The following is a 25336-nucleotide window of genomic DNA, read 5'->3' as shown; positions in this document are numbered from 1 at the left end:
TTTTATAACTGGAAGGTTGTACCTTTTTGACCCCCTTCACCTATTACACCTCCCCCCACTTCCCACCTCTGGCAGCCACCAATCTCTTCTCTGTATCTATGAGTTCTGTTTTTTTGTGTTTTCTTTTTTTTAGATTCCACATATAAGTGAGGTCATATGGTATTTGTCATTCTCTGTCTGACTTATTTCATTTAGCATAATGCCTTCAAGAGCCATCCATGTTGTCACAAATGGCAAAATTTTTTTTTATTGCTGTATAATAGTCTATTGTATATGTGTATCATCACCTCTTCTTTATCCATTCATCCATCAGTGGACACTTAGCTTGCTTCCATGAACGTGGGGGTGTATATATATTTTCAAGTTAGTGTTTTTGTTTTTTCGGGATAAATGCCCAGAAGTGGAATTGCTGGAATGGTGTGGTGCTTTTTTTGTGCTATTTAAGACATCTTTATCTCCCACAGAATTGTGACGATAACTTCATATTATTTTTAGAAGTTTTATTATTTTATCTTTTAAATTTAGATCTACAGTCTGTCAGGAATTGAGGTTTATGTATGAGGTGAAGTAGGAGTCAAGATTTTTTTCTTCCTTTTAATATATAACTTAGCACTTTTCTTGAAAAGACAATCCATTCCTGTCTGCACTGCAGAGGAGGGGAGATCCAGTCCTGAATTCACAGGAAGTAGATGGACCTTAAATAGTAGTTATGTCCCAGAGAGGAGTTAAATTTAGTACCGCATGGGTAATCTGCTGTTAATGAGGAGGAAGGATATCATAGAACTACTTTGCTTTCTCCTTCCTCTGATTTTTTAAAACTTTTTTTAGCAATAATTTCTTATACATATAAATTTTGTAGAAAGAGTACATAGAGCTCCCAGGTACCCATCACTCAGAAATGGTTAACATTTCTGAACCTTTTGAGAATAAGTTATGGACATGGTGTCCCATTACCCATTATTTCTTAAGTACACAGACACTGTCCTATCAGGAAGTTAACATCGGTTTGGTATCACCGTGTACTCCACAGACTCCAGTCACACTTCACTGATGGTCCCAGTTATGTCCTTTGTAAGACCAGCATCTAATCAGCATCAAGGGCTTACTGTTTCTCTTCATTCCACTTCAGTCTGAAACAGTTCCTCAGTCTTTCCTGTTTTTTATGACCTTGACATTTCTACACATCATTTGTAGAATGCCCCTCGCTGGAGTTTGTCTGGTGTTTCCTCATGATTTATGCACTTTTAGCATGAATATCACAGAAGTGACCTGGACTCATCTCAGTGTTTCATATCAGGAGACACACGATACTGATTTGTCCCATTAGTGATGTCTTTTGTTTCTTGGTGAAGAGTATGTCTGCCAGGCTTCTGTATTGTAAAGTTAACTAATTTTAAGTATGTTTTATTATTAAATAATATAATTAACAAATATATTTTAAAATGAATTTATTTATTTATTGTTTATTTTTGGCTGTGTTGGGTCTTCATTGCTGCACGCGGGCTTTCTCTAGTTGAGTAGCGGAGAGTAGCGGAGGCTACTCTTCATTGCGGTGCGCGGGCTTCTTATTGCGGTGGCTTCTCTTGTTGTGGAGCACGGGCTCTTAGGCGCATGGGCTTCAGTAGTTGTGGCAAACGGGCTCAGTAGTTGTGGCTCGCGGGCTCTAGAGCGCAGGCTCAGTAGTTGTGACGAATAGGCTTAGTTGCTCTGTGGCATGTGGGATCTTCCCAGACCAGGGCTTGAACCCCTGTCCCCTGCATTGGCAGGCAGATTCTTAACCACTGTGCGACCAGAGAAGTCCTGAACAATTATTTTCTGAGGAGGTACTTTGAGACTACATAAACATTCTGTTCCTTGTCAAACTTTCTTTCACCTACATGAAAGACTGATGATTGATGACTCTTGTCTGAATCCATGACTACTCTGAAGGTTGCCAAAGGGTGATTTTTAATTCCATATTCTTTTTCGATTTATTAGTTGGCATTCTACCCAAGAGCTTTCTTGTCCCTGTCATTTTTTTTTGTTTGTTTATTTATATCACTATAGACGTTTGGATTTCTGTTTTACCTACAGGTTTAGGATCTACAATCGTCATTATTTATTTTGATGCTCAAATTGTCCCAGATTTGGCCAGTGGTATGACCACTTCAGGTTGACTCCTGTGTCCTTCAGATACTTTCCTCATCATTCTTTGGGCATTTCTTTCTGGCACGATAAGATGTTCCTGGGTCATCTTGTGTTTTCCCTGCCCTGACTCCAATAATTTCTCCAAGAGCCCTGATTTATGGATTAATCAATTCATTCTTTCAACAGATATTTATTGAGTGACTACTATGTTCCAGGGACTTTTCTAACTTCCTACAAAGTTGTTTCTTTAAGTGTTAGTAATACATGGCTCCTTGAAAACTAGTTGTGGCATCTTGTTTTTAATCTGTCAGATGATAGGAGTCCACAATTGTTGTTATATACGTTTGTGTATCTAATTAATTAGTCTTTTTTTATCATTGGTAAATATAGAAATTTCCTTTAATGTATCTAAAAACCACTAAAAACTGATTATGTGTTTACAGTGTCAACTCTATAGCCATAAAATACATGAGGATACCTATGCAATGATTATCTTTATGCTACCTGGGTCTAACCGTCACATGTTGAAAACAATGGTACTTAGCATTTCCTAGAGACAGCTCATAGTTTGAAGTTATTCTTTAAATGTTTTCTGTGAGAGCGTTACTATGTAAGTAACGAGAGGTATGCACATGTGGAGATGTCAGTCTCATTCTGTAGGAAACAGATGGAGTACTTCACTCAAAGGAGTTGAAACCTTTTCTGTGTGGTTTGTGCTTTTCTGCTTCTCTTCTACTCTCCTTCACAACACCAGTTGCTGGCATTTCTATGAAGAAAATGTACTGTAGCCTTCCTTTCAGATGAGGAATTTGTATGAGATTATTTCTTTATTTAAATAATATGAATACAGTACTTTTACCTAGTTTAAAATGCAATTTTGGTGTGGACGGCAGACATAGTATATCCTACCAGTGCATTAAAATCATCTCACTGTTCATTTTCAAACACATTACTTTCCTGTTTATTGCCATACTTAAAGGATGAGGTCTTTCAAGCTTTTTTTTTTCTTTTCTAGTTTTCCCATTTGAACTTTATGCTATTTGTGCCTGTATGATTGTTGCAAAGTAGAATTCATAATGACATAAGTTGTACAACTGATTAATCTGTTAATTAGTAAACTGAAATCTTTATGGAATAAGAAAAATGGAAACTTCTTAAGGCGTGGATGGCTCTTCGGTGTTAAAAATTATCTTTGGAGAACTGTTAGGTAGTTTTAACTTTATTGTTAAACATGAACCTACCCTCTGACCTAGCAATTCCACTACTAGGTGTATACCCAAGTGAAAAGAGTGTATAGGTCTGCTGAGAGACTTCTGAAGAGTGTTCAAGGTGGCTTGATACTTAATAGCCTCCAACTGAAAACAACCCAGATGTCCCATCAAGGGCAGATTAGATAAACTGAGTGGAATGCTTTTCAGTGGGAAAGTTTGAAAGTGATATTCAACAAAGCATTATGCTGAGTGAAAGAAGCAAGGCAAACTAATACACATTTAGATGTGAAGAACAGGCAAAACCAATCTATGATGACAGAAGTCAGAATGGATAACATGGGGAGGTGGGTATTGACTGGGTATTTCTGGGTGATGGAAATGTTCAGATCTTGATCTGAATGGTGGTTGTATAGTAACTCATGGAGCTGTATGCTTAAGGTTTGTACATTTTACTTATCCCTCGGTAAAATGCTGTAAGAAACAAAGAAAGAATCCCTTTGTGCTTGACTTACTCTTCCTCTGCCCTGAGTGTTTGTGTTAAATTTGGGGTTTGGACTAATTCGACTTACTACTTAACATGTTAGCTTTTCTTTGCTGTTTTCTTATCCTTACCTTTTTCTTTTCTGCTTTCTCCTTTGTCCTCCCGCCTCCTTTATTTTTTCCTTTTTCTTAACCTTGGTTTAGTTCCTGTTCTTATTATGCTCTTCAGCGGTTTCATGTGAGTTCTTTAGAGATGAGACATAAAATGAGCAGCTTATGACTCTTGATGGCTTGCTTGTGACCTAGCAGCCAGTTGTGCATTTGTGTCAGGCTCCACCACCCCTCAGCTAGTACTTTGTGCCCCAGTTTCTCTGCTGCAGTAAGTGGATCCATTTTTGTTCACGATGAAGGGGAGTCTTAAATGTATGGTGCAAAAGGCATAATTCAAATGAAATAATACAGAATTTACATTAGAAATAAATTTTACTCTCTATTAAAGCTTTAGATTCATTTTTGTGATTTGTTACTTGGAACATATATGCGTATTTACTAAATAACTTTTTTTGGCACTGAAAATAACTTGACATAATAACTGTACATTGTGTGTTACATTTTATGGGATTTTTCAAACTTGTACAAAAGTAGAAAAGATAAGCTATTGAACATCCCTGTACCTGTTGTCAGGCACAACAGGTACTCACACATCCCATCTTGTTTCTCATCTCTCTGTCCTCTGAATTATTTTGAAACAAATCTCAGACATATCACTTCATCCATAAATGCTTCAGCATGTATCTTTTAAGATTATCCACAGAAAGCATTACTTGTATTTACTGTTTTGTCCTGTTGTTGGTTATAGAAAAAACTCAAAATTTATTTTCATCAGATAAGTCCAAGAGTTACTGATGACCCTGTACATATTGCTAATTCTAGTTGCTTGATAACCAAAATATAACTTAAAATATTCACAGATGATAATGCTTTTAATGATTAAGTAGTTGTAAGCTTTCTGGAGTAAGGAACTTTGAGATTCAGTAGTTGCTTTATAATATCCAAACGAAGCCATCTGTGAATCTTCTGTTTTCCTTGTTTTGAAACAGTGGGACTATAAAGTTGAATTTTTGGTCATTAATGTACAGAAAATGTTGCAGCAACCCCAAAGAGATTTCACTAGAAACGATTTTCCTGTTTATGTAGCTTGTTTATGCACCCCCTTAGAAAATCAGGCAGAAGGGCATCCACTGCCACCGTCTTCCATTGTAATTATATGTAAAATAAATATGGACTGCATGATTTATTATGGAAATATTTCACTTGTGTGCCTTTAATATTTCTTTTAAACAGGTAGTATAACACCAACTGTGGAACTGAATGGGCTTGCTATGAAAAGGGGAGAGCCTGCCATCTACAGGCCGTTAGATCCAAAGCCTTTCCCAAATTATAGAGCTAATTACAACTTTCGGGGCATGTACAATCAGAGGTTTGTATGTCTTCTTTGGTTTTGTTCTTATTTATTATTTTACGCATATTGTAAAAGTTTCTGAAACTCAAAAGGTATTTTTGTTGTAAAGAAAATTCACTTGGGGCATTTTGCATGGAATTTAGATACATCAAGCTTATCAGGAATACTTAAAGTAATAAATAAAGAAAATTAACTTTTCCAGGAGCTAGTTGTTGCTGAGTCATAAGAGCCCTGTGTTTGCTGCACGCAGGACCATGTTTTAAAATCATTCCACAGTGTGGTGTGGGCTTTCCAGTTATCTTGCTCATTTAGTCACCAAGCAGATGCTTAGCTTAATTAGTGCTTTTCTTAATTTTTCCGCATACCTTGCAAGTATGACTTTATAACTTATAGGAAAGTTGTTAGAAGGATTTACTAAGTATTTCTGCACATTGAATAATTTTGTGATAGTTATAAGTGTAACAGAATTTTCTTTTGCAAGCATGGCAGAATTCTTTTAAAAAGTTCAGGGTTTTTTTCCCCTGATCATTTATAAAAGTCATGTAACTCATTGTTGAGAATGTGGAAATGCAGAAAGTTAAAAATACAAATAATTTGCAATCCCAGAATTAAACACCTTTAATATTTTGTTGTACTTTACATTCTTTTTATTCTTTGCATATAAATATATTTAACCAAATGGAAATTATCCTTTATATGCAATTTCTGTATTACTTTATGGAGGTATAATATATGAACAGTAAAATGCACAGATCTTAAATGTGCATCTTGACGACTTTATTTTATTATTTCATTTATGTATATATGTATTTATAGTTTATTTGATGACTTTTTAACATATTTATATCCTCCTGTGGTCACCACCCCATCAAACTCCAGAACATTTGCATCACCCTGAGAATTTCCTCAGACTTATTTGCACTTGATACACCTCCTCCCAGAAGTAACCACTGTTCTATCACCATAGGTTAGTTTTGCCTGCCCTTGAACTTCTATAAATAGACTCATTCAGTATTTATTCTTTTGTGTCTGGCTTTTTTCACTTCATATAATGGTTTTTTTGTTTTGTTTTTGTTTTTTTGAGATTCATCCATGTTGCATTTTTTGAGATTCATCCAGTTTTTGTTGCTGAATAATGTTTCTTTGTATGAATATGTCATCATTTGTTCATTTTGAATATGCAGTATTGTGCCCTCTTTTCACTTTATACAGATAGCATTTTTCATATCTTTAAGTAGCCTTTGAAAAATATTTTTGATGGTTATATAATGCTTCATATGGCTAGGGTGTACTCTACCAGTATTTAAACAGGTATAAACAATGAATACTTGATAAGTATATAAAAAAAATACCTGTTTTTGATCATCTACATTGTTCCTCCCCCACTTTTTTTTTTGCGGTACCCGGGCCTCTCACTGCTGTGGCCTCTGCCGTTGCGGAGCACAGGCTCCGGACGCGTAGCCTCAGCGGCCATGGCTCACGGGCCCAGCTGCTCCGCGGCATGTGGGATCTTCCCAGACCGGGGCATGAACCCGCGTCCCTTGCGTCGGCAGGCGGACTCTCAACCACTGTGCCACCAGGGAAGCCCCTCCCCTTTTTTTGACAATTATAAATAATGTTGCAGTAAAAATTATATACAAGTTTTTGTTCACATCACTGATTATTTCCTTAAGATATATTACTATAAGGGGAATATTGGGTTAAGAAGAGTAATTTATTGATATTACCTGATTACATTAAAGCGTATACTAATTTCTTATAGTATGTTTTGTACTATTCTGACAACATTGAGTTTAAAACACATTGTCTTGTTTGATAGTTAAAAAGTGGTATGTTTAATGTTTTTTGCTTTTATTGATAACTTACGAGGCTCAACAGTTTTTCAAATATATTAGTTACTTGTCCAGTTTGATTTGTCTATTTTAATTTGCTAATTTTTATTGCATTGCTTGATCAGTCTTCAAATGTTTATGTGTTGAGGGTATTAGCATTAAGTCTATTCTATTTGTTTGATTTTCCTGCTTTTAAAAAATTGGCTTTTAGTTTTGTGTTTGTTTTTAATGTACTACAGTTTTAAATGTTATATGGTCTAATCTATTAAATTTTTTGGTGTGATTTCTCCCACTGCTTCTATGCCTAAGTAATTCTTTCTCATGTGTGATCAGATATTTGCTGGTGCTTAAACATTTTTTCTTTTTAATTGAGGCATAATTGACATGACATTGTGTAAGTTTTAAGGTATACAATATATTGATTTGATGCATTTGTATTGCAGTAGGATTGCCATTGTAGTGTTAGCTGATAACCTCTATCCAGTCACATATCATTTCTCTTAGTGTTGGGATGCTGATGCTTTTAAAATCATTTTGTATGTTTACCGACCAATTATTACAATTCAGATATTAGGAGAAGTTACTTATCTAATCAACAGACAATCTAATACTTTTTGGAGTCTTGCTTGGTAGTGGAAAAATTGCCATTTAAGATCTAGTCCTATTCAAATTGTAAATGGTTCGTTTAAATATTGTTCGAGTTCTCTAAGAAAACCTTCTGCCTCTCCCCTCTTCCTCCCCAATGTGTCTGGGGGGAATTTTCTGTATTGTCCTGGTGGGAAGGGAGGGTGCGGGCTCCTCTCGTCTTTGTGGTAATGTCTCTTGTCCACCAGGTAGCTGATACCTCTCTTGCCTGCCCTGCTGAAACCTGCAGTTGGTGACTTGTAGTCCGTCTTTTCCCCCCGGTAATGCTGTCAGAGAGTATTTACCATCTTCCCCTTGCTGTCTTGGCCTCAACTCTTAGCTCTCCTTGGCTCCTTTGGATGTTGTTCCATTCTCACCCTCTTCCGTCTAACTCTGGAACATCCACTGGCAGGCTTACCAGCTCTCAACTTGGTGTCCACCCTGCACGGGAGGCAAGAGGGATACACTGTTTCTCTTATAGTCGCTTTATTTCTCTTTTTTCTGTTACATAACCACTGTCTTTCTCATCAGTCTGAGGTTACCTAATATAAATAAAACTATTTGCCTACTTGAGTACAACAGATAGGTGGGATCACCTGAGATAGGAACACCTTGTCTGTTTTATACTTGAAAGATATTTTACTTTTAATGTACTATAATGAAGACTCATGAGGGTATTATATTTAAATGCTTATTGTATTTTGATATCTGTAGTCCGTTATTTGAAGTAAAGTTTTGATTAATGAACTTATTATTTTTAAATGAAAGAAATCTAGTTCTAAAACAGTGAAAAATCAGACAGTAATCTCTGTCCTGGGTAAGGTGACAATTTTGATGAAGACCTAAAGGAGCAGGGGGAATAAGCAGTGTGGGTGTCGTGAGAGAGGGGAGAACGTTCAGGCAGAAGAGACAGCAGCGCAGAGCCCCTGAAGTAGGCATGTGCCTGGCGCGTTGATGCCACCACCAGGACGCCAGTGTGGCTGGAACAGAGTGGACCTGGGGGAGAGGAGTTCGGATGTGAGAATGTGACAGGGGTCTGGTGGTTTGGTTTGATTTTTTTTTTTTTTTTTTCTGTTTTAGATTTTCTGTTAAGATTGTTGTCATTTTTCCTTTGTTGGCAATTTCTAGTTTCAGGATCTGATTCCATGGATGTCATGAGGGCTGCAAGAATTTTTTAATGACTTCTCTAGAGGGTTGTGCCTTAGGCCATTCCCATTTAATGGATCAAGTGGACTTTCCCTTCAGAATTTTGCAGAGTCTTTAGATCACAAAGGGTAAAAAGAAAATAAGGAAGTACTGGTAAGCTGCCGAAAACCATGTTTCAACTTAAAAGCTCTCTGCTCACAAAAGGTCAAACCTACCCATTACTCATGAGGCTGCTAAAATGATGGTTTCACATATGACCTTAATTTGCAGATGGCAACACCTGAATGCTTTACAGGGAATTTGGAGCCAAAGGTCAGAGGAGACATTCTTCTCCTTGTCAGACTCCAGATGAATCAGTAGCTTCTTAATAAGGCAGGGACTGAAAGGTTAACAAGTCTAAGAAGCAAGTAGCATTTAGAGGGATCTTTGAAAAGGTCTTTTCATTTTCCATTTAAAATAATATCAATTAATTAGATATTACCCATGCTTTTAATCTGTTCTTTTCTGATGAGGTGTCTCCACTAGAACTTATTCAGAGGCCTAAGGAGGAACTCATAAAAAGGTCTCCCTCCACCCCATTTTATGACGGCTGGAGAAAAAAGATTTATCCATGAGCAAACTCTGTGGATACAGCTCGGATTCTAAAATACCTGTGTCTCCCTTTGCTGCATCCAAGATGTTTGAAAATGAATATGTCCAGAAGTCTTTTTCTTTCTCATTTGGGGCACTGTTCACTAATGACAGAGCACAAGATATAAAGATTGGAGAACAATTTGATGCTTTTGTTCTCCCACCTTTGTTATAAAAACTTACATACATTATCTCAAGGAGTAGGCCTCCGACAAATAATTTATCAATTTTTTGTATTCACAGATTAAAAAAGCATTATTGCATGGCTAATGGCCGGAAAGCCCTCTGACCTACAGATGCGGATTGCCAAAGGGCCACAACCCAAACTATATTATATGAGAATGGGAATTTCCGCTGTATGTAACTGGGAGGTCTCTTGGGGAAGTCTTCAGGCTTCTAGCTCTTGTCTCATTTTTCCTGTGCTTGACTTTATTTTTAAAGACACTCTCTTCCCTTTGCTGTACCTTATACGCTACACAGTCCTTAGACTTGTACTGGAGGAGGAACACATTTTTGTTTTGTTTTTGGATAGTTCTTAGAAAAGTTCCGAGTAGCCTGTTCATCCCAGAATTTGGAGATCCCAGAATTCATTCAGACCACATTTGGGATGAGGGGATACTTTAATTGACTAAGCTTGGGTTTGTGCCCAGCCTGGAGAAACAGGGTTTAGTCCCATCCAGACTGCTCTGCAGAGCACAATTATTTTATACGGTGGTTCCCTGAAGGCAAAGATTCAGAGAGAAAATCATTTCCATTACAGTCAGAACATTTGGTTCAAATCCTGGTTCTGATGCTTTCGGTTATGTGATCTCAGACAAGACCCTGGGCCTCCCTTAGTTTCCTCATTTGCTAACTAGAGATGATAATACCAAGTGAAAGGACTTCAGCAAGACTGCACTCATTCAGCAAACATTTACCTAATGCCTACCCTTTGCCATGTGTTGTGTTAGATACTTCGATGAAAGACAATCTGATAGACTCTAGTCTGCTAGAAGAGGAAGACAATGAAAAGAAACTAACACAGTGATAGATGCGTCCATTGAATGCTATGGAAACATTGAGAACAAGTAGGGCACTCAGTTTGGGGAATTAAAGAAGCCTCCCAGAAGGAATTGACACCTGAACTGAATCTTCAAGGTTAATGAGGCATAAGCCAGGTGAAGAAGGTAAGAAGAAGCAATCTAGATTTTGGGAACAATGGCAGGGAATCCTGAGAAGTGTAGTTCATTCATGGACTTGCAGGCAATTTGGTTTGAGTGGAATGAAAAGGCTGAAGTTCAGGCAGGTCGATAATGTGGATGTCCTCAAGTGACATGCCAAGAGGTTTAGATTTTATCCTGAGGCCGATTGGAAGCCTTCGAAGGATTTTAAGCTGAGGGATAAAATAATTGTATGTCTGTTTTAGGAATATTGCTTTCACAGTATGTTGGAAAATAGTTTGGATAGGCTGAAAATTCAAGGGAGAAAGATGTATTACGAGGGTGCTGTAACTCAGGCCTAATGTGATGAGAGCCTGGAATAGTGGGGATGGAGAGGAGGGGACAGTGTCTAGATATTTAGGAGGTAGACTTGGGGATTGATTTAAAAAATTTTTTTTATAGTTAATTTTTATTGCAGTATGGTTGATTTATAATGTTACGTTTCTGCTGTACAGCAAAGTAAATCAGTTATACATATACATATATACACTTTTTAAGATTCTGTTCCCAGATACGTCATTAGAGTGTATTGAGTTCCCTGTGCTATTGTTATCTGTTTTATATATAGTAGTATGTATGTGTCAATCCCAATCTCCCAGTTTATTCCTCCCACCCCCCACTCCCCTTGGTAGCCATACATTTCTGTGACTATCCTGTTTTGTAAATAGGTTCATTTGTAGGCATTGGTTGATAGAGGGTATTAAGGATGACTTTCACATATCTGGGTCACTGGTAATAGTGTTCACAATGAGAGGAGTTGGAGTAGATCTTTGGAAAGATGAGGGATTTGGTTTTGACTGTGTTGGGTTTAAATTGCCTGGGAGATATTTAGGAGGAGTCCATTTTATCATTCTTTAAAGCCTCACTGAAGGGCATTCGAAGATTATCTTTGGCTTTGAGGGTTTTCTGGAGGTACTTACGGGAGGAGGAACTTTAGGGTCTAGAGCTTTCAGAACAGGGATGTGTAATGTATCTTGGAGAAAATGGCATTGTTTAGGATACAACCTAAGTTTGAGTGACACATCTATTCTTCATTCATCTAGTATTGATACTTCTTTCCCAAAAGGATTTGGTTATATTAGATGCCATCATTCAATCTGGAACAATTTTATGGCATGCGCCCATGCCAAGTGCCTCTTGTCCTCAGGTATGGTTGGTGTGTTCTATGTCAAAACAGTATTTGGTTGCCTTTGGCTAATGTGTCCAGTTCCTGGTCCAGTTACTTGTAGCTAGGTTAGTAAAGTAGTTTTCTCTTACCATGTGTAGTATGAGTCACAGCAAGTTAAATAAGGAAGGCATTTGGACTGTTTTGCCAAAAAGTTACTTGTTCTTATAGGCAGATCCAGGTACCTACTTGAGGCGTCATAATCTCTTCCCCCCACCTCCAGTTCCCCTGGTTAAATAAGCCTATGAGACTTGGAACTTTATGGACAGCTATGGCTATGAGTAGAAATTTGATAGGTGAAAAGTTTTCTGAAGTATCTGAACTGATTTTATTTCAATATGTTAATTATCAGTAAAACTAGAAATAGTCAAGATTTTAATTTATGAAATAGCTTATTTCAAAGTTTATGTTGTATAGGCTGATGACTAGCTGCTAATTATCATGATGTTGGTGTGCCATTTGTTTTGAGCTTGTTCAAACTATCAATCTAAGTGTTCTTCACCAGTTTGTAATGCCCTTTCAAAAGCATGTTGGAAACAGTTGAGAAACTTTGAATATATTTGTAGCAATACCAAGTATAGAGCTACAATTTTGCTTTCTGCCACAAGATGGTGCTTGTGTACTGTTAAAACAGCATACAGACTGCGCATATTCACTTTGGTTAGTACTCCGAGGTCTGTGTTTAATTGATTAGTGAGAGGTTAAATCGTATGAAATCACCAGTATTTGACCTTCCTTTGACCTGTAAATATTCCAGTTTCATGTGGTTCAACCTAATAGGAAAAATTCGGCCAAGTACACAACTCTAAAGCCTCTTGGATAAGTGAAATAAATATGAAGTGGTGAAAATCAGGAATCCGTTCTATATATAATTTTACCTTCTGTGTATTACATTCTTGGTTTGGGAGATATATTCTTTCTCTTTAATCATATGCTTTATTCATGGAATGGATGTCGGAACTTTTCAAAATGATACTTTTTAAAAAAAAAAAAATTTATTTATTTTATCTATTCATTCTTGGCTGCACCGGGTCGTCACCGGTGCTTGTGAGCCCTCTCTAGTTGCAGCAAGCGGGGGCCACTCTTCGTTGCGGTGCGCAGGCCTCCCATTGCGGTGGCCCCTCTCGCTGCAGAGCACAGGCTCCAGGCACGCAGGCCTCCACAGTTGTGGCACGTGAGCTCAGTAGTTGCGACTCGCAGGCTCCAGAGCGCAGGCTCAGCGGCCGTGGCGCACAGGCCCAGCTGCTCCGCGGCATGTGGGATCCTCCCGGACCAGGGCTCGATCCTGTGTCCCCTGCATTGGCAGGTGGGCTCCCAATCACTGTGCCACCAGGGAAGCCCAAAATGATACTTCTTTTAAAAGTGATATTTCTGGGCTTCCCTGGTGGCGCAGTGGTTGAGAGCCCGCCTGCCAATGCAGGGGCCACGGGTTCGTGCCCCGGTCCGGGAAGATCCCACATGCCACGGAGCCTGTGCGTCCGGAGCCTGTGCTCCGCAATGGGAGAGGCCACAACAGTGAGAGGCCCGTGTACCGCAAAAAAAACCCCCAATATTTCTTTATGAGGATATCACTATATAGAATAGATGTAGAACTGAAAGGCTACAAGACAAAACTTTTAATATTTCCTCATATTTTTACATAGAATTATATTAATTAAATTAGTAATGTTTTTCATTTGGGGGAAATACGTCTAAACCCATAATAGAGAAACATTAAAATATATTGTCTTTTAAAACTTTCATAAGCCAGAGTAGAGAATTTGAATAGGTTACCAAAGCAAAGATGAGGGAGAATGAACTGGAATTCAATGAAGCCAGGAATCAGAGAGCCAGGGAGATGATTTCAAGGTAAAGGAAGGATTATTCTGGGTCAGAAGCTCTTGTCTTAGGCAGGTTGTGTTTAAAATTAAGAATAGGAACTAGTAACTGAAAGAAGAAAAAAAAAGGAACTAGTGGGCATTGTAACCCTTTAAAACAAAATTCACTGCTTGGTTAGACCAGATGTGACACTCTTCATTTTATGAAATAGAAATATAGCTTTTTTCTTTGAAGTATAATATGAAGAGGGTCCCCCAACGTATGTTTCCCCCAAATATTAGATAAAAATCAAATTATTAAAGAAAACATTTTGGAGGCTTATGTTTCTGGCTGTGATGAAATAACTAGGACTAGATTTACCTTCTCACCATAAACATCTAGAAAACTTGGGTAAGGTTTTTATATTATACATGAACTGATACAATGTGATGTGAAGAGAAGTTGTGGTAAGTTAAAGATGTATACTGATGCATAGCAAAAAAAAAAAAAAGAATAGCTAAGAATACAATAGTGGAGATAAAATGGAATCATAAAAAACTTGTAATCTAAAAGAAGGCAGAGAGAGGTAGAAAAGAAGAGTAATGAACACATGGGGTAAATAGAAAACAAAGACTAATGTGATAGATTTAAACCTAGTTATGTTGATAACTATGTTAAATGTAAATGGTCTAAAACACTATAGTTAAAAGGTAGAGAATGTCAGACTATATAAGAGAGCAGGAGAGACACCTATATGATAAGTAAAGAAATTCACCTTAAATATAAAGACAGATTGGCTAAAAGGGTGGAAAATGATGTTCTTTGCAAACGTTAATCAGAATAAAGCTGGAGTGGCTATATTTATATCAAAGTAGACTTCAGAACAAGAAATATTATCAGGGATAAAATTACCAATAATAAAAGGGTAAAATCATCAAGAAGGCCTAACTGTTCTAAATATACATGCACCTAGTAACAAGCTTAGAATAAGTAAACAGAAAAGCAGTAAGGCTGCTGCTATGGACTGAATTGTGTACCCCCCCCCCCAAAATTCATATGTTGAATCCCTATCCCCCAATGCAATGGTATTTGGAGATAGGATTTTTTTTTAATTTAATTAATTAATTAGTTAATTTATTTGGTTGTGCTTGGTCTTAGTTGTGGTAGATGGGCTCCTTAGTTGTGGCATGCAGACTCTTAGTTGCGGCATGCATGTGGGATCTAGTTCCCTGGCCAGGGATCGAACCTGGGCCCCCTGCATTGGGAGTGCGGCATCTTAACCACTGTGCCACTGGGGAAGTCCCTGGAGATAGGATCTTTGGGAAGTAATTAGGCTTAGATAGATTTTGAGGGTTGGGCCCTCAATGTGGAATTAGTGCCCTTATAAGAACAGACACCAGATAGCTAGCTCCCTATTCTGCTCCTCCCCTCTGCCCCTACGTGAGGACATAAGAAGTTCGATGTCTACAAGACAGGAAGAGAGCTCTTTCATCAGAAACTGACCATGCTAGCACCTTGATCTTGGATGTCTAGCCTCCACAACTGTGAGAAATTTAATTTCTGTTTAAGCCTCTCAGTCTATGGTAATCTGTTAAGTGTCACAGCTTAAGCTAAGACATTGATAGAATTCAATAACACTGTCATCCAGTGTTATGAAACTCTCCATTCAATAACAACAGAATATGCATTCTTTTCAAGTGCACGTGGAACATTCAGCAAGACAGGTGATATGCTGTGCTGTGAGACAGTTTTCAATAAATTTAAGAGAATTGAAATAATATAAACTATGTCATCTGATCACAGAGGGATTAAGTTAGAAATAAATAACATAAAAATATCTGGTAAGTTCTGGTAAATATCTGGTAAATATTTGGAAATTTATCAAGACATTTCTAAGTAATGCATGGGTCAAAGGAGAAATCACAAAGAATATTAGAAAAATATTTTGAACTAAATGAAGGTGAAAATGAAACATTGAAATATGTGGGTACAGTGAAAGTAGTGGTTGGAGGGGATTGTATGTTTTTAAATGCTTACGTGAGAAAAAAAAAGATCCAAAATTAATGCTTTAGGCCTCTACCTTAAGAAGCTAGAAAAAGAAGAGCACATTAAAAATCAAAATACAGAGAAGGAAATGATAAAGATAGGAGCAGAAACCAATGAAATTGGAAGTGGACAAACAATTGAAAAAATCAGTGAAATCAATGAAATCAAAAGGTGCTTCTGGGAAAAGATATATAAAATTGATAAGTTTCTAGCTAGACTGATAGAAGAGAGAAGGTGAAGATATATTTATTACCAGCATCAGAATAAAAGAAGGAATTCTACTAACATTAAAAAAATTATAAGGGAACTTCATGAATGACTTTGTTTATAAATTTGATAACTTAGATCGTTGATTGGCAAACTGTGACCTGCAGGCTCGTTGCCTGCAGTTTTATTGGAACATAGCCATGTCCACTTATTTATTTATTTATTTATTGGCTGCACAGCTTGCAGGATCTCAGTTCCCTGACCAGGGATTGAACCCAGGGCCACAGCAGTGAAAGCCCAGAATCCTAACCACTAGGCCACCAGGGCACTCTCAGTTCCCAACTCATTTTATGAGGCCAGCATTATCTTGTACCAAAACCAGACAAAAAACTTAAAACTTTTGATCAGTATCCATCATCATCATAGATATAAAAACCCTTAACAAAATATTAGCAATTTGGGCTTCCCTGGTGGCGCAGTGGTTGAGAGTCTGCCTGCCGATGCAGGGGACACGGGTTCGTGCCCCGGTCCGGGAAGATCCCACATGCCGCGGAGCGGCTGGGCCCGTGAGCCATGGCCACTGAGCCTGCGCGTTCGGAGCCAGTGCTCCGCAGTGGGAGAGGCCACGACAGTGAGAGGCCCGCGTACCTCAAAAAAAAAAAAAAAAAAATATTAGCAGTTTAAATTCAGCAACATTTAAATAATTTAATACACATGATTAAATGGAATTTATCTTAGGAAAGCATTAACCATATTAATAGAATAAAGGAGAAAAACCATATGAGCATTTTAAAAAAAAATTTATTTATTTTTGGCTGCGTTGGGTCTTTGTTGCTGCACGCGGACTTTCTCTAGTTGCGGGGAGTGGGGGCTACTCTGCGTTGCGGTGCGTGGGCTTCTCATTGCGGTGGCTTCTCTTGTTGTGGAGAACGGGCTCTAGGGCGCGCAGACATCAGTAGTTGTGGCTCGCGGGCTCTAGAGTGCAGGCTCAGTAGTTGTGGCGCACGGGCTTAGTTGCTCCACGGCGTGTGGGATCCTCCCGGACCAGGGCTCGAACCCATGTCCCCCTCATTGGCAGGCGGATTCTTAACCACTGCGCCCCCAGGGAAGTCCCGCTCATCTGATTAGACACAGAAGAAGCATTTGTTGAAAGTCAGCACTCATTCATGATATAGACTCATCAAACTAGGAATGTAAGAGAACTTGCTTAATCTGATAAAGGACTTCCCTAAACAACTTCTAGCTAACATTATGTTTTTTAGTGAGAGACTGAGCACTTGTACGATGAGAACAAGGCAATGATGTACACCATAATCACTTCTATTCGACATTGTACTTGAGTTCTCGCAAGTGCAGGAAGAAGAGGAAATAAATGGGGGAAAATATTGGAAAAAGTAGAAATAAAGCTGTCTTTATTTGCAAGTGACATGATCCTGTATGTAGAAAATTATAAGAAATCACAACTAAAAAGCTACTAAGTAGATGAGTTGAGCCAGATCACAGGTTACAAGGTCAGTATACCAAAAATCAACAGTATTTCTGTTTAATAGTGTGACAACCGGAAAATTTAAAAAGCATAAATGCATATACTCACCGTTAGATATAACAAAATATGTGCATAACCTGTATACTGAAAGTGAGAAAATATTGCTCGGACAAATTAAAGAACACTTGCTATTATTAAAATGCCAGTTTTCCTAAAGTTAACATGAAGATACAATGCAATCTCAATCAAAATCCTAACAGGTTTTTTTTTTTTTTGGTAAAATTGATAAAATAAAATTAACATAGTGTGGAGATGCAAAGGTTCTGCAGTAGCCAAAACGGTTTAGAAAAGGATGAGCAAATTTGGAGAGCTCACACTACCTGACTTCAAGATTTGCTATAAAGCTACAGTAAGTAAGACAGTGGAATATTGGCATGGGGAATAATATACCCTCATACCCAGGTATTCATGGAGGGATTAGTTCCAGAACCTCACTCCCAACCCCTGCAGATATCATAATCTGACATTGCTCAAGTCCCTTAATGTAAAATGGTTTAGTATTTGCATATAATCTATGCACATTCTCTGGTATACTTTAAATCATCTCTAGATTACTTATAATACTTAATACAACATAAGTGCTATAAAACAGTTGGCAGGGCATGTGGAAAATTCAAGTTTTACTTTTTGGGACTTTCTGGAATATTTTTTTCTATTTCCTACCCACGGTTGGTTGAATCCATGGATGCGTAACCCACAGATACGGATGGCCAACTATATAGATCATTGGAACAGAATAGAACAGAGGTTGGCAAACTATGACCCATGGACCAAATCTGGCCTGCCTCTTTTTGTATGGCCTGCAAGCTAAGAATGTTTTTTACATTTAAAAATGGTTGAGGGAAAAATCAAAGAATGATATTTCATAACATATAAAATTTAGATGAAATTGAAATTTGTGTCTGTCAGTGAAATTTTATTGGAACACAGCCATGATCATTTGTTTATGTTTTGTCTGTAGCTGCTGTCATGCTACAGCAGCAGAGTTTGAGTAGGTTTGACAGAAATGTTGTGGCTTGCAGAGCCCCAAATATTTACTATCTAGCCCTTTATAGAAGAAGTTTGCTGATCCCTGGAATATAGAGTCAAGAAATAAAAAACCCACATAGGGTCACTTTGTTTTTTTCAAAATTAATTTCAGCAAAGGTGTTAATAGGCAAAGGCTACTCTTTCCAACAGCAGTGATAAAACAGTTGCATACCCAGATGGGAAAAAATGATCCTCAACACTTACCTCACACCATAGACAAAAATTAATTAGAAATGGATCATAGATCTACATTTAAAAAGTTGTAAACTTTCTAGAAGAAAAATTTTTGTTACTTTGGATATAGGCAAAGATTTCTTAGAACACAGAGAACACAAATCATAGAAGAAAAAGTTGAGAACTTGAACTTCATCAAAATTTAAAACTTCTAGTACCTGAAAATCACTTTTAAAAGTGAAAAAGCAGGACATATACTGGAAGAAAACATTTGCAGTACTTATGCTGCCAGAGGATTTGCATCCAGGATGATATAAATGAACACCTACAACTCAGTAAGACAAGTATGAACGAAATATTTGACTAGACACTTTAATGATGAAGAGATAAGAATGGCTAATAAGCACATGAAAAGATGCTTGAAATCATTAGTTATCAGGGAAATGTGGCTTAAAACCATAGCGAAAATTTAAAAAGGCTGATAATACCAAGTGACAGGGTGGGGCTACTGGAACTCTCGTACACTACTGTTGGGAATATTAATGGTACGATCATGCTGTCATGGTTTGTCACTCTCTAGTTAAACATACACTTAACCACGCCACCCAGCAATTCCACTCCTGGTATTTACCTAAGAGAAATGAAAATATGTGGCTATTCAAAGACTTGTACTTGAGTGTTTGTAGCATTTTTCTTTGTAATAGCCCTGAACTGGTCATATCCACCACCAGGTAAGTGGTTAAACAAATTGTATCATAACTATGCCATGGAATACTACTCAGTAGTAACACTTCTGATCCAAGCCACAGTATGGATGAATCCCCAAAACATTATGCTGGACAAAAGAAGCCAGATACATAGGGTATATACTATAAGATTCTAGTTTTGTGACATTTTAGAACAGACGAAACTAATCCATTGTGACAGAAAGGTGGGGATTTCTTCTATAAGATATCAACACTTTCTTCTGGGTGATGGAAATGTTCTATATCTTGATTTTTGTGATTGTTATATGGATGTGTATCAAAACTCATTACTTATGAGCTTAAAGTAGTCCCATTTCATTGTATGTAAAATTTATCTCAATAAAGTTGACTTAAAAGTACATTTTGTAATTCTCAATTTTCTTCGACGCTAAAGCAGTTTCTCAGAAAGCGTCTCGTTTTTGCCTCCCAAGCATTTGGCTAAAACCACTGTAAATGTCTTACTAGGGGCTAAAATAACATTTACCTCATAGAGTTTGAGGGTAAGGTGCGTCTGTAAATTGCTTAGCTTCTGCCTTTCCTCAGTGAACGTGGTTTGATTGTTAGCTGTTATTATACTGTAGGTAAAACAGCCTAGTTGCAAGTGCAGCCTCTGGAGTTGAAATGGTAGCTGTGTGGATTTGAGCAGGTTACTCAAGCATTCTGATTCTCAGTTAACTCACCTGTAAGTTGGAGAAAATAAATTATGCTTCCTCATAGTGTAGTTTTCAGGATAAAATACAACAATTCCGTGACCACACATGGCCCATTGCCATAGTGTTTTTAGTTCCTTAAAAATAATTTAAATAACAGTGTATTTGTACTAGGACATTATTATTTTGAGAGATTTAAAAAATTTCACTTCTGCCCAATTAAAAAAAATTAGACTATTTTTCTATTATTATTTCTGAGTATATACTTTAGAGAAGGGGTGACTGATTTTGTAACACAAATATGCATACTTTTGGCCTTTTGTTGGAATTCAGTTGACATTGGAATAATACTGCCCTTGCAGCCCAGAGAGTCATTTTTCCTTTGGAAAACTACTGTGTACTTCGGCAGTTATTAACTTAGGATTTAAACGCAAGCCTCAGAAAATCTGTGCCTTTTATGTAATTGTTTGCAGCGTTTTATACACATACCTCTTCTGCCTTGTCATAGCTTTATAGCCATCCATTTTACCTTTGATCTTTCAGCTTTCTCACTTTCATTCCCAAAGAATGGCTAGCCTTTGTTTTCTTGCCACTGAGTTTGTATTCAAGTACTAATAACTTGGTAATAAATTTCCCATGTTACAAGTTCAGAACTTCATACTCCTTTGTTCTGTTGTTGAAGGCAGGCAGGCAGGCCCAAGGCTCACCACTGAACTTTGGATTAGAGAGTGTTTAAAATATCTGGTATGTTTATTACATAAAAAATATTTTCATGCCACACAAGTTTAACATTTTTTATACCCTCCCCCCCCAAAAAAACCCCCACAAAACAAAAGCAGAAAGTAAACAAAGCCAGTTCTTAAATTAAAAAATTACTTCTTAAATTCTGGCTTGACCTTTGAGTTTTGTTTAGTCATTTTTTTAAAAAAATGCTCTTGAGATCCATTTTGAGTTCTTTATACTAAAAGTTTATGCGTTATTTTCCATAAAGGTGAATATAAGGAAATTAGCATCAAAAGAATAATTATATCTTTTTTTCCCCTCAAGTTTATCATGATTCTTTAGGAAAGTGCAGCCATGACTTAGATGTGATAAATGCTAAATTTATGATTTTTTTTTACAAGAATTGATCTGTCTTTCTAGTCCTAAATTTGTTTTAAAAATTTAAACAATTTTTATCCTAGGTTAGGGGAAATAAACCACATCCTCTATTCATTTATCTGAGACTAATTTTATTAATCTATTGTTCAAGCTCTGAAAACCAAGCACAATAGTTAGTTCCCTTTGTGTTTGAAGCAGTACTGTCTCACAGATGTCTTTATCTTTTTGTTCACTTGAGCAAAATCTTGCTTTAGCAATGCTTATTGATTAACTTGTGTTTTAAGGAAATATCTGGGCAAAATGACGGTTCAATTTATGAAGCTCTTTTTAAAGTGGCAAGTCACAGGTAGATGAGTGGGCTTTCAGTTTTTAGAATTGTGCAAAGAAAATTTATATAGGTTGCTCATATTAGCTCTGAGAAATTCTGAATCTTTTTTTCTTTTGTTTTGGAGAGTTCCTTCATGAATTGAGAAACAGTGTTATCTACCAGGTGTTTCTCCTTAATATCCAATCACTTTTTATGTATTTCCTTCAACTATTGATTTTTAGTGAAGAGTTTGTGAAGTTTTTAATGTTAATTGGATTTAGAAAGGAATTTAAATACAGTTTTTAATGCAAGTGCTGTGACTTTTAATAATGAGAGTTTATGTTGCATGTTTATAGAAGTTTCTGTAATAATAGAATTTCTTGGAAATAGAATATTGTGTCTAATAAATTCTGGGCAAGATTTGGGTGATCATCAAAATAGGCCATGTTCCAAAGTTTGTTTCTGTGTTGGTTACTGGAAACTTAGAATGTATTTTCTCATAGAAAGATTGTAATAAATGGCGGCAAAGTTCCCAAGATAGCCTATAAAATCTCATTTTAATTACAGTGAACAGTGTACCTTGTAAATATTTCTAACTTTGGCTTCCAGGGAACCTTTTCCCCTTGATGCCACCTGATCAATAGCAGTGAGCCTCTTGCAAGTCTGACAATGGCAGGAGTAGAAAAGAAAGGAAGGGGTGATGGAAAGAGGGAGTTTCCTCCTCTACAGCTTTAATTTCAAATTGTTTATTAATGGAAGCAGGTTTAGTCAGCCCAAAGAAGTGCCTTAAGGTTGGGCATGCTTTAAGAGAAGGCTTTCAGACAGGAGTGGGCTGAATAACCAGATTTAGAAGCAACAGAAAGGCAACTGAAGATGAAAAAGTGATAAACGGATTGACTTAGTCCAGGGCATTGTGGGTAAGATAAGCCTTATAGCAGTAGTACGGAATCTAATGTTCAGTGCAACGTGAAGTTGTTAAGGAGTGGGAATGGCATGCTAGAACAAAAACAATTCCCATATTTTGCAGGGAAATTTCTACTTTATAAAATAAAATCCACATCATCCAAATTTGCTTTTGTACACGGGTTCTGATTTCTCCACATTCTCAACACTTGTTGTTTTCTGTTTTTTTGGTAAAAGTCATCCTAATGGGTGTGAAGTGATCCCACCAATTTTAACACCACATCTCAGTTCCTGATTCTTGTCTGGGGACATGTTTTTTCTCTGATTCATTGACACTAGGAATATATTTATTACTAGATTGGTTCATTCAGTATGTCAGTGTCAGTCAGTGAGAGTTCTTGATCAGCAAGATGCTGGTGAACATGAAGATGACATCATCTTTACTCATGAGCTTATAGCCTGGTGGGAGAGGATAGACGATTATAATTCAGAATGGTAAATGACATGATGGTGATTACTACAGGCACCTCGAAAGTATACTAGAGCGTTTTTAACTTACTTATCATCAAGATCAGGAATAAGGCATACCATCTCCAAAACTATTCAGCATTGTCCTAGAGGCATTAGTCAGTGCAGTTAGAGGAGAGAGAGAGAGCAATTTAGGGGCACAAGTTTTAGAAAAAAACTGAATCAAAAGAATTCAGCAGGGTAGCATGGTGTAAAATTAAAATCTAGAATCTAGTAGCCTTCAAGTGTACAAGGAATTATAGGTAGAGTATATAATGATAGAGAAAACTCCACTTATAATAACAACAAAGGAGAAAATAATGAGGAATAAACTTAAAAAGAAATATGCAAAAATGCATGAGGAAAACTTTAGAGTACTCTTGAAAGACATAAAAGTAAACCTCAGTGAATGAAAAGATATTTTTGGTGTTGGATAGGCTGGCTCAACATCATAAAAGCTAGTTCAAAAAATAAATGAAAGTACAGAGAAGTAGTGAAAATTAAAACAGAAATGAATGAAGTAAAGAATAGAAAAAAGATCTAATTGATAAGTCAAAACTGTAATTTTTAAAATTAACAAAATAGACAAACCACTAGCTAACTATCAAGGAGAGAAAAGGGAGAAAGCACACACAAAACAAAACAAAACAAAACAAAAAGACAAGGAGGAATATCACTATTGGAACCGAGAAAAATTTCAACAGATTACAAGAGACTACTTTGCAGACTTCTGTATAAATATATCTGAAAACGTAGGTGGTATAGATAACTTCCTAGGAAAATACTGTGCACCAAAGTTGACCCATCAGAAATAGAAATAGAAAGCTTAAATGCATCAGTATCCATTGGGAAAAGGTAGAGAAAGTTAATAAGCCCATAAAAAAGCAACAGGCCCATGTGGTTTCACAGGGGAATTTTATCTACCAAGTTGTCAGACCAGATAGTTTTTAATGTTATATTGACTAGACAAAGATAAAGGGGAAAGTGGAATCATTGCTTTACATGTGTTCTATAGATTTGTTATATAGTATTTTCATTATCATTTTTGTTAGTAATTCTGTAGTTCCAGTTTGTATTTTCCCTTTCTTGTTACAGTTGTTTAATAAAGGTTCAATTTCAGAGTAGAAGGGTCTTCTTCTTTTTAAAATTTCGTTACTAATTTTTAGTTTATTATATTGTGATTCCTGACTGTTTTTTATAATATGTCTTTTTGTAGACTCTTACTCATGCTTTCTTGAGATGTAATGTAGTATCAGTGTGAATATTGCAAATGCACTTGAGAGGAAGTATAAAAGATGTGAAGTTTGATATATATATACACATATATATGTATGTATATAGTGTGTGTGTGTATATCTTGTATAAGATTTTGTTGTTTAGGTCTTCTAGTATATCTTAATGTATGTTTTCCCCGTTTGATCTGTGATGTACCAAGAGTGTTATGTTAAAATGTCTTAGTATTTGTGTGCCTCTACCCATGTTTCCTTACATCTCCTGCAGTTCTTGTTTCATAAGGTTGTTGCTGCACTATTTGGCACATTGATGTTCATATATTATTGAAAATTGAAGATTTTAGCATTAAAAGATGTCCTTTGACATTAGTGCATCTTTAGCTGACATTCTACTTTGTCTGATAACAGGAGAATAATTGCTGTGTTCTTTTTATTTCCATTAATCTAGTATGCCTTTGTCTATCCTTTTTTTTTTAGCCTTTCTCTGTTTTTGTCATGTCTCTTGTATATAGCATATAGTTGAATCTTGCTTTGTGAGACAAATTAAAAATCTTTTCCTTTTAAGCCCAAAACATATTTGACTTGAGAAACAAAGACTTGTTTTGGATAATCTGATTTGGGATTGGTTGACAGTGTGTACTGTTGGGTGGGTGTTTACCATAAATTAAGTGAGCTAAGTCTGCTGCTCTAAGGTTTTAGTGAAAATGTATTTGAAGTGCATGATAAGATAAAAACATTTTATGAAATAAATATTGTATCAGCAGAAGAGTATTGTAATTAACAATATTTAAATTTTCTACCCTTTGTGAGTATACCAAATTAAAGAAGGTGCTGCTAGGTGAAAGAATAACAGATATAATTAATACTTATTTAATAAGTCTTAGTAATGCCTTTTTGGAATACTTCCTAGGACTGGAATACTGAATAATTGTTAAACGTGTAATACATCCTAACGTAAGCCAGGTAGTTTCTAGTTCTTTGCTTTCAGTAAATTGTAAGAGTACCCAGTCAAATTGTCAGTTGCCACATTGTTAAACATAATTTTTCATGGTAGATCACAGTGTAAGTTGTGACACAGAAAAAAATTTTGCTATAACAAAACTTGGGGGTGATTTACTTCTTAATGTGAATAACATTTTATCAGTGATTATACCTAGAAAACTGTGAAATAAGAATAAAATTGAGAACCTGTAATATACATTGTTTTAAAAAGCC

At 36.7% G+C, this 25336-nt stretch overlaps 1 protein-coding gene across 2 annotated transcripts in view; it reads left to right on the top strand.

The window, feature by feature from the left end:
- STAU2 (staufen double-stranded RNA binding protein 2) overlaps positions 1–25336 on the top strand; it is a 309313-nt gene that overhangs the window by 46097 nt on the left and 237880 nt on the right. For both annotated transcript variants that reach the window (XM_065895762.1, XM_065895761.1), the window contains one exon: positions 5163–5298. In XM_065895762.1, coding sequence (XP_065751834.1) covers positions 5163–5298 — 136 coding nt within the window. The remainder of the gene's footprint in view (positions 1–5162; positions 5299–25336) is intronic.

This window comes from Phocoena phocoena, chromosome 17 (genome assembly GCF_963924675.1).
Source record: "Phocoena phocoena chromosome 17, mPhoPho1.1, whole genome shotgun sequence".
In the NCBI taxonomy this organism is placed as follows: Eukaryota; Metazoa; Chordata; class Mammalia; order Artiodactyla; family Phocoenidae; genus Phocoena; species Phocoena phocoena.
The sequence above is the reverse complement of the archived record's forward strand: the minus strand, read 5'-3'. Positions and strand labels throughout refer to the sequence as shown.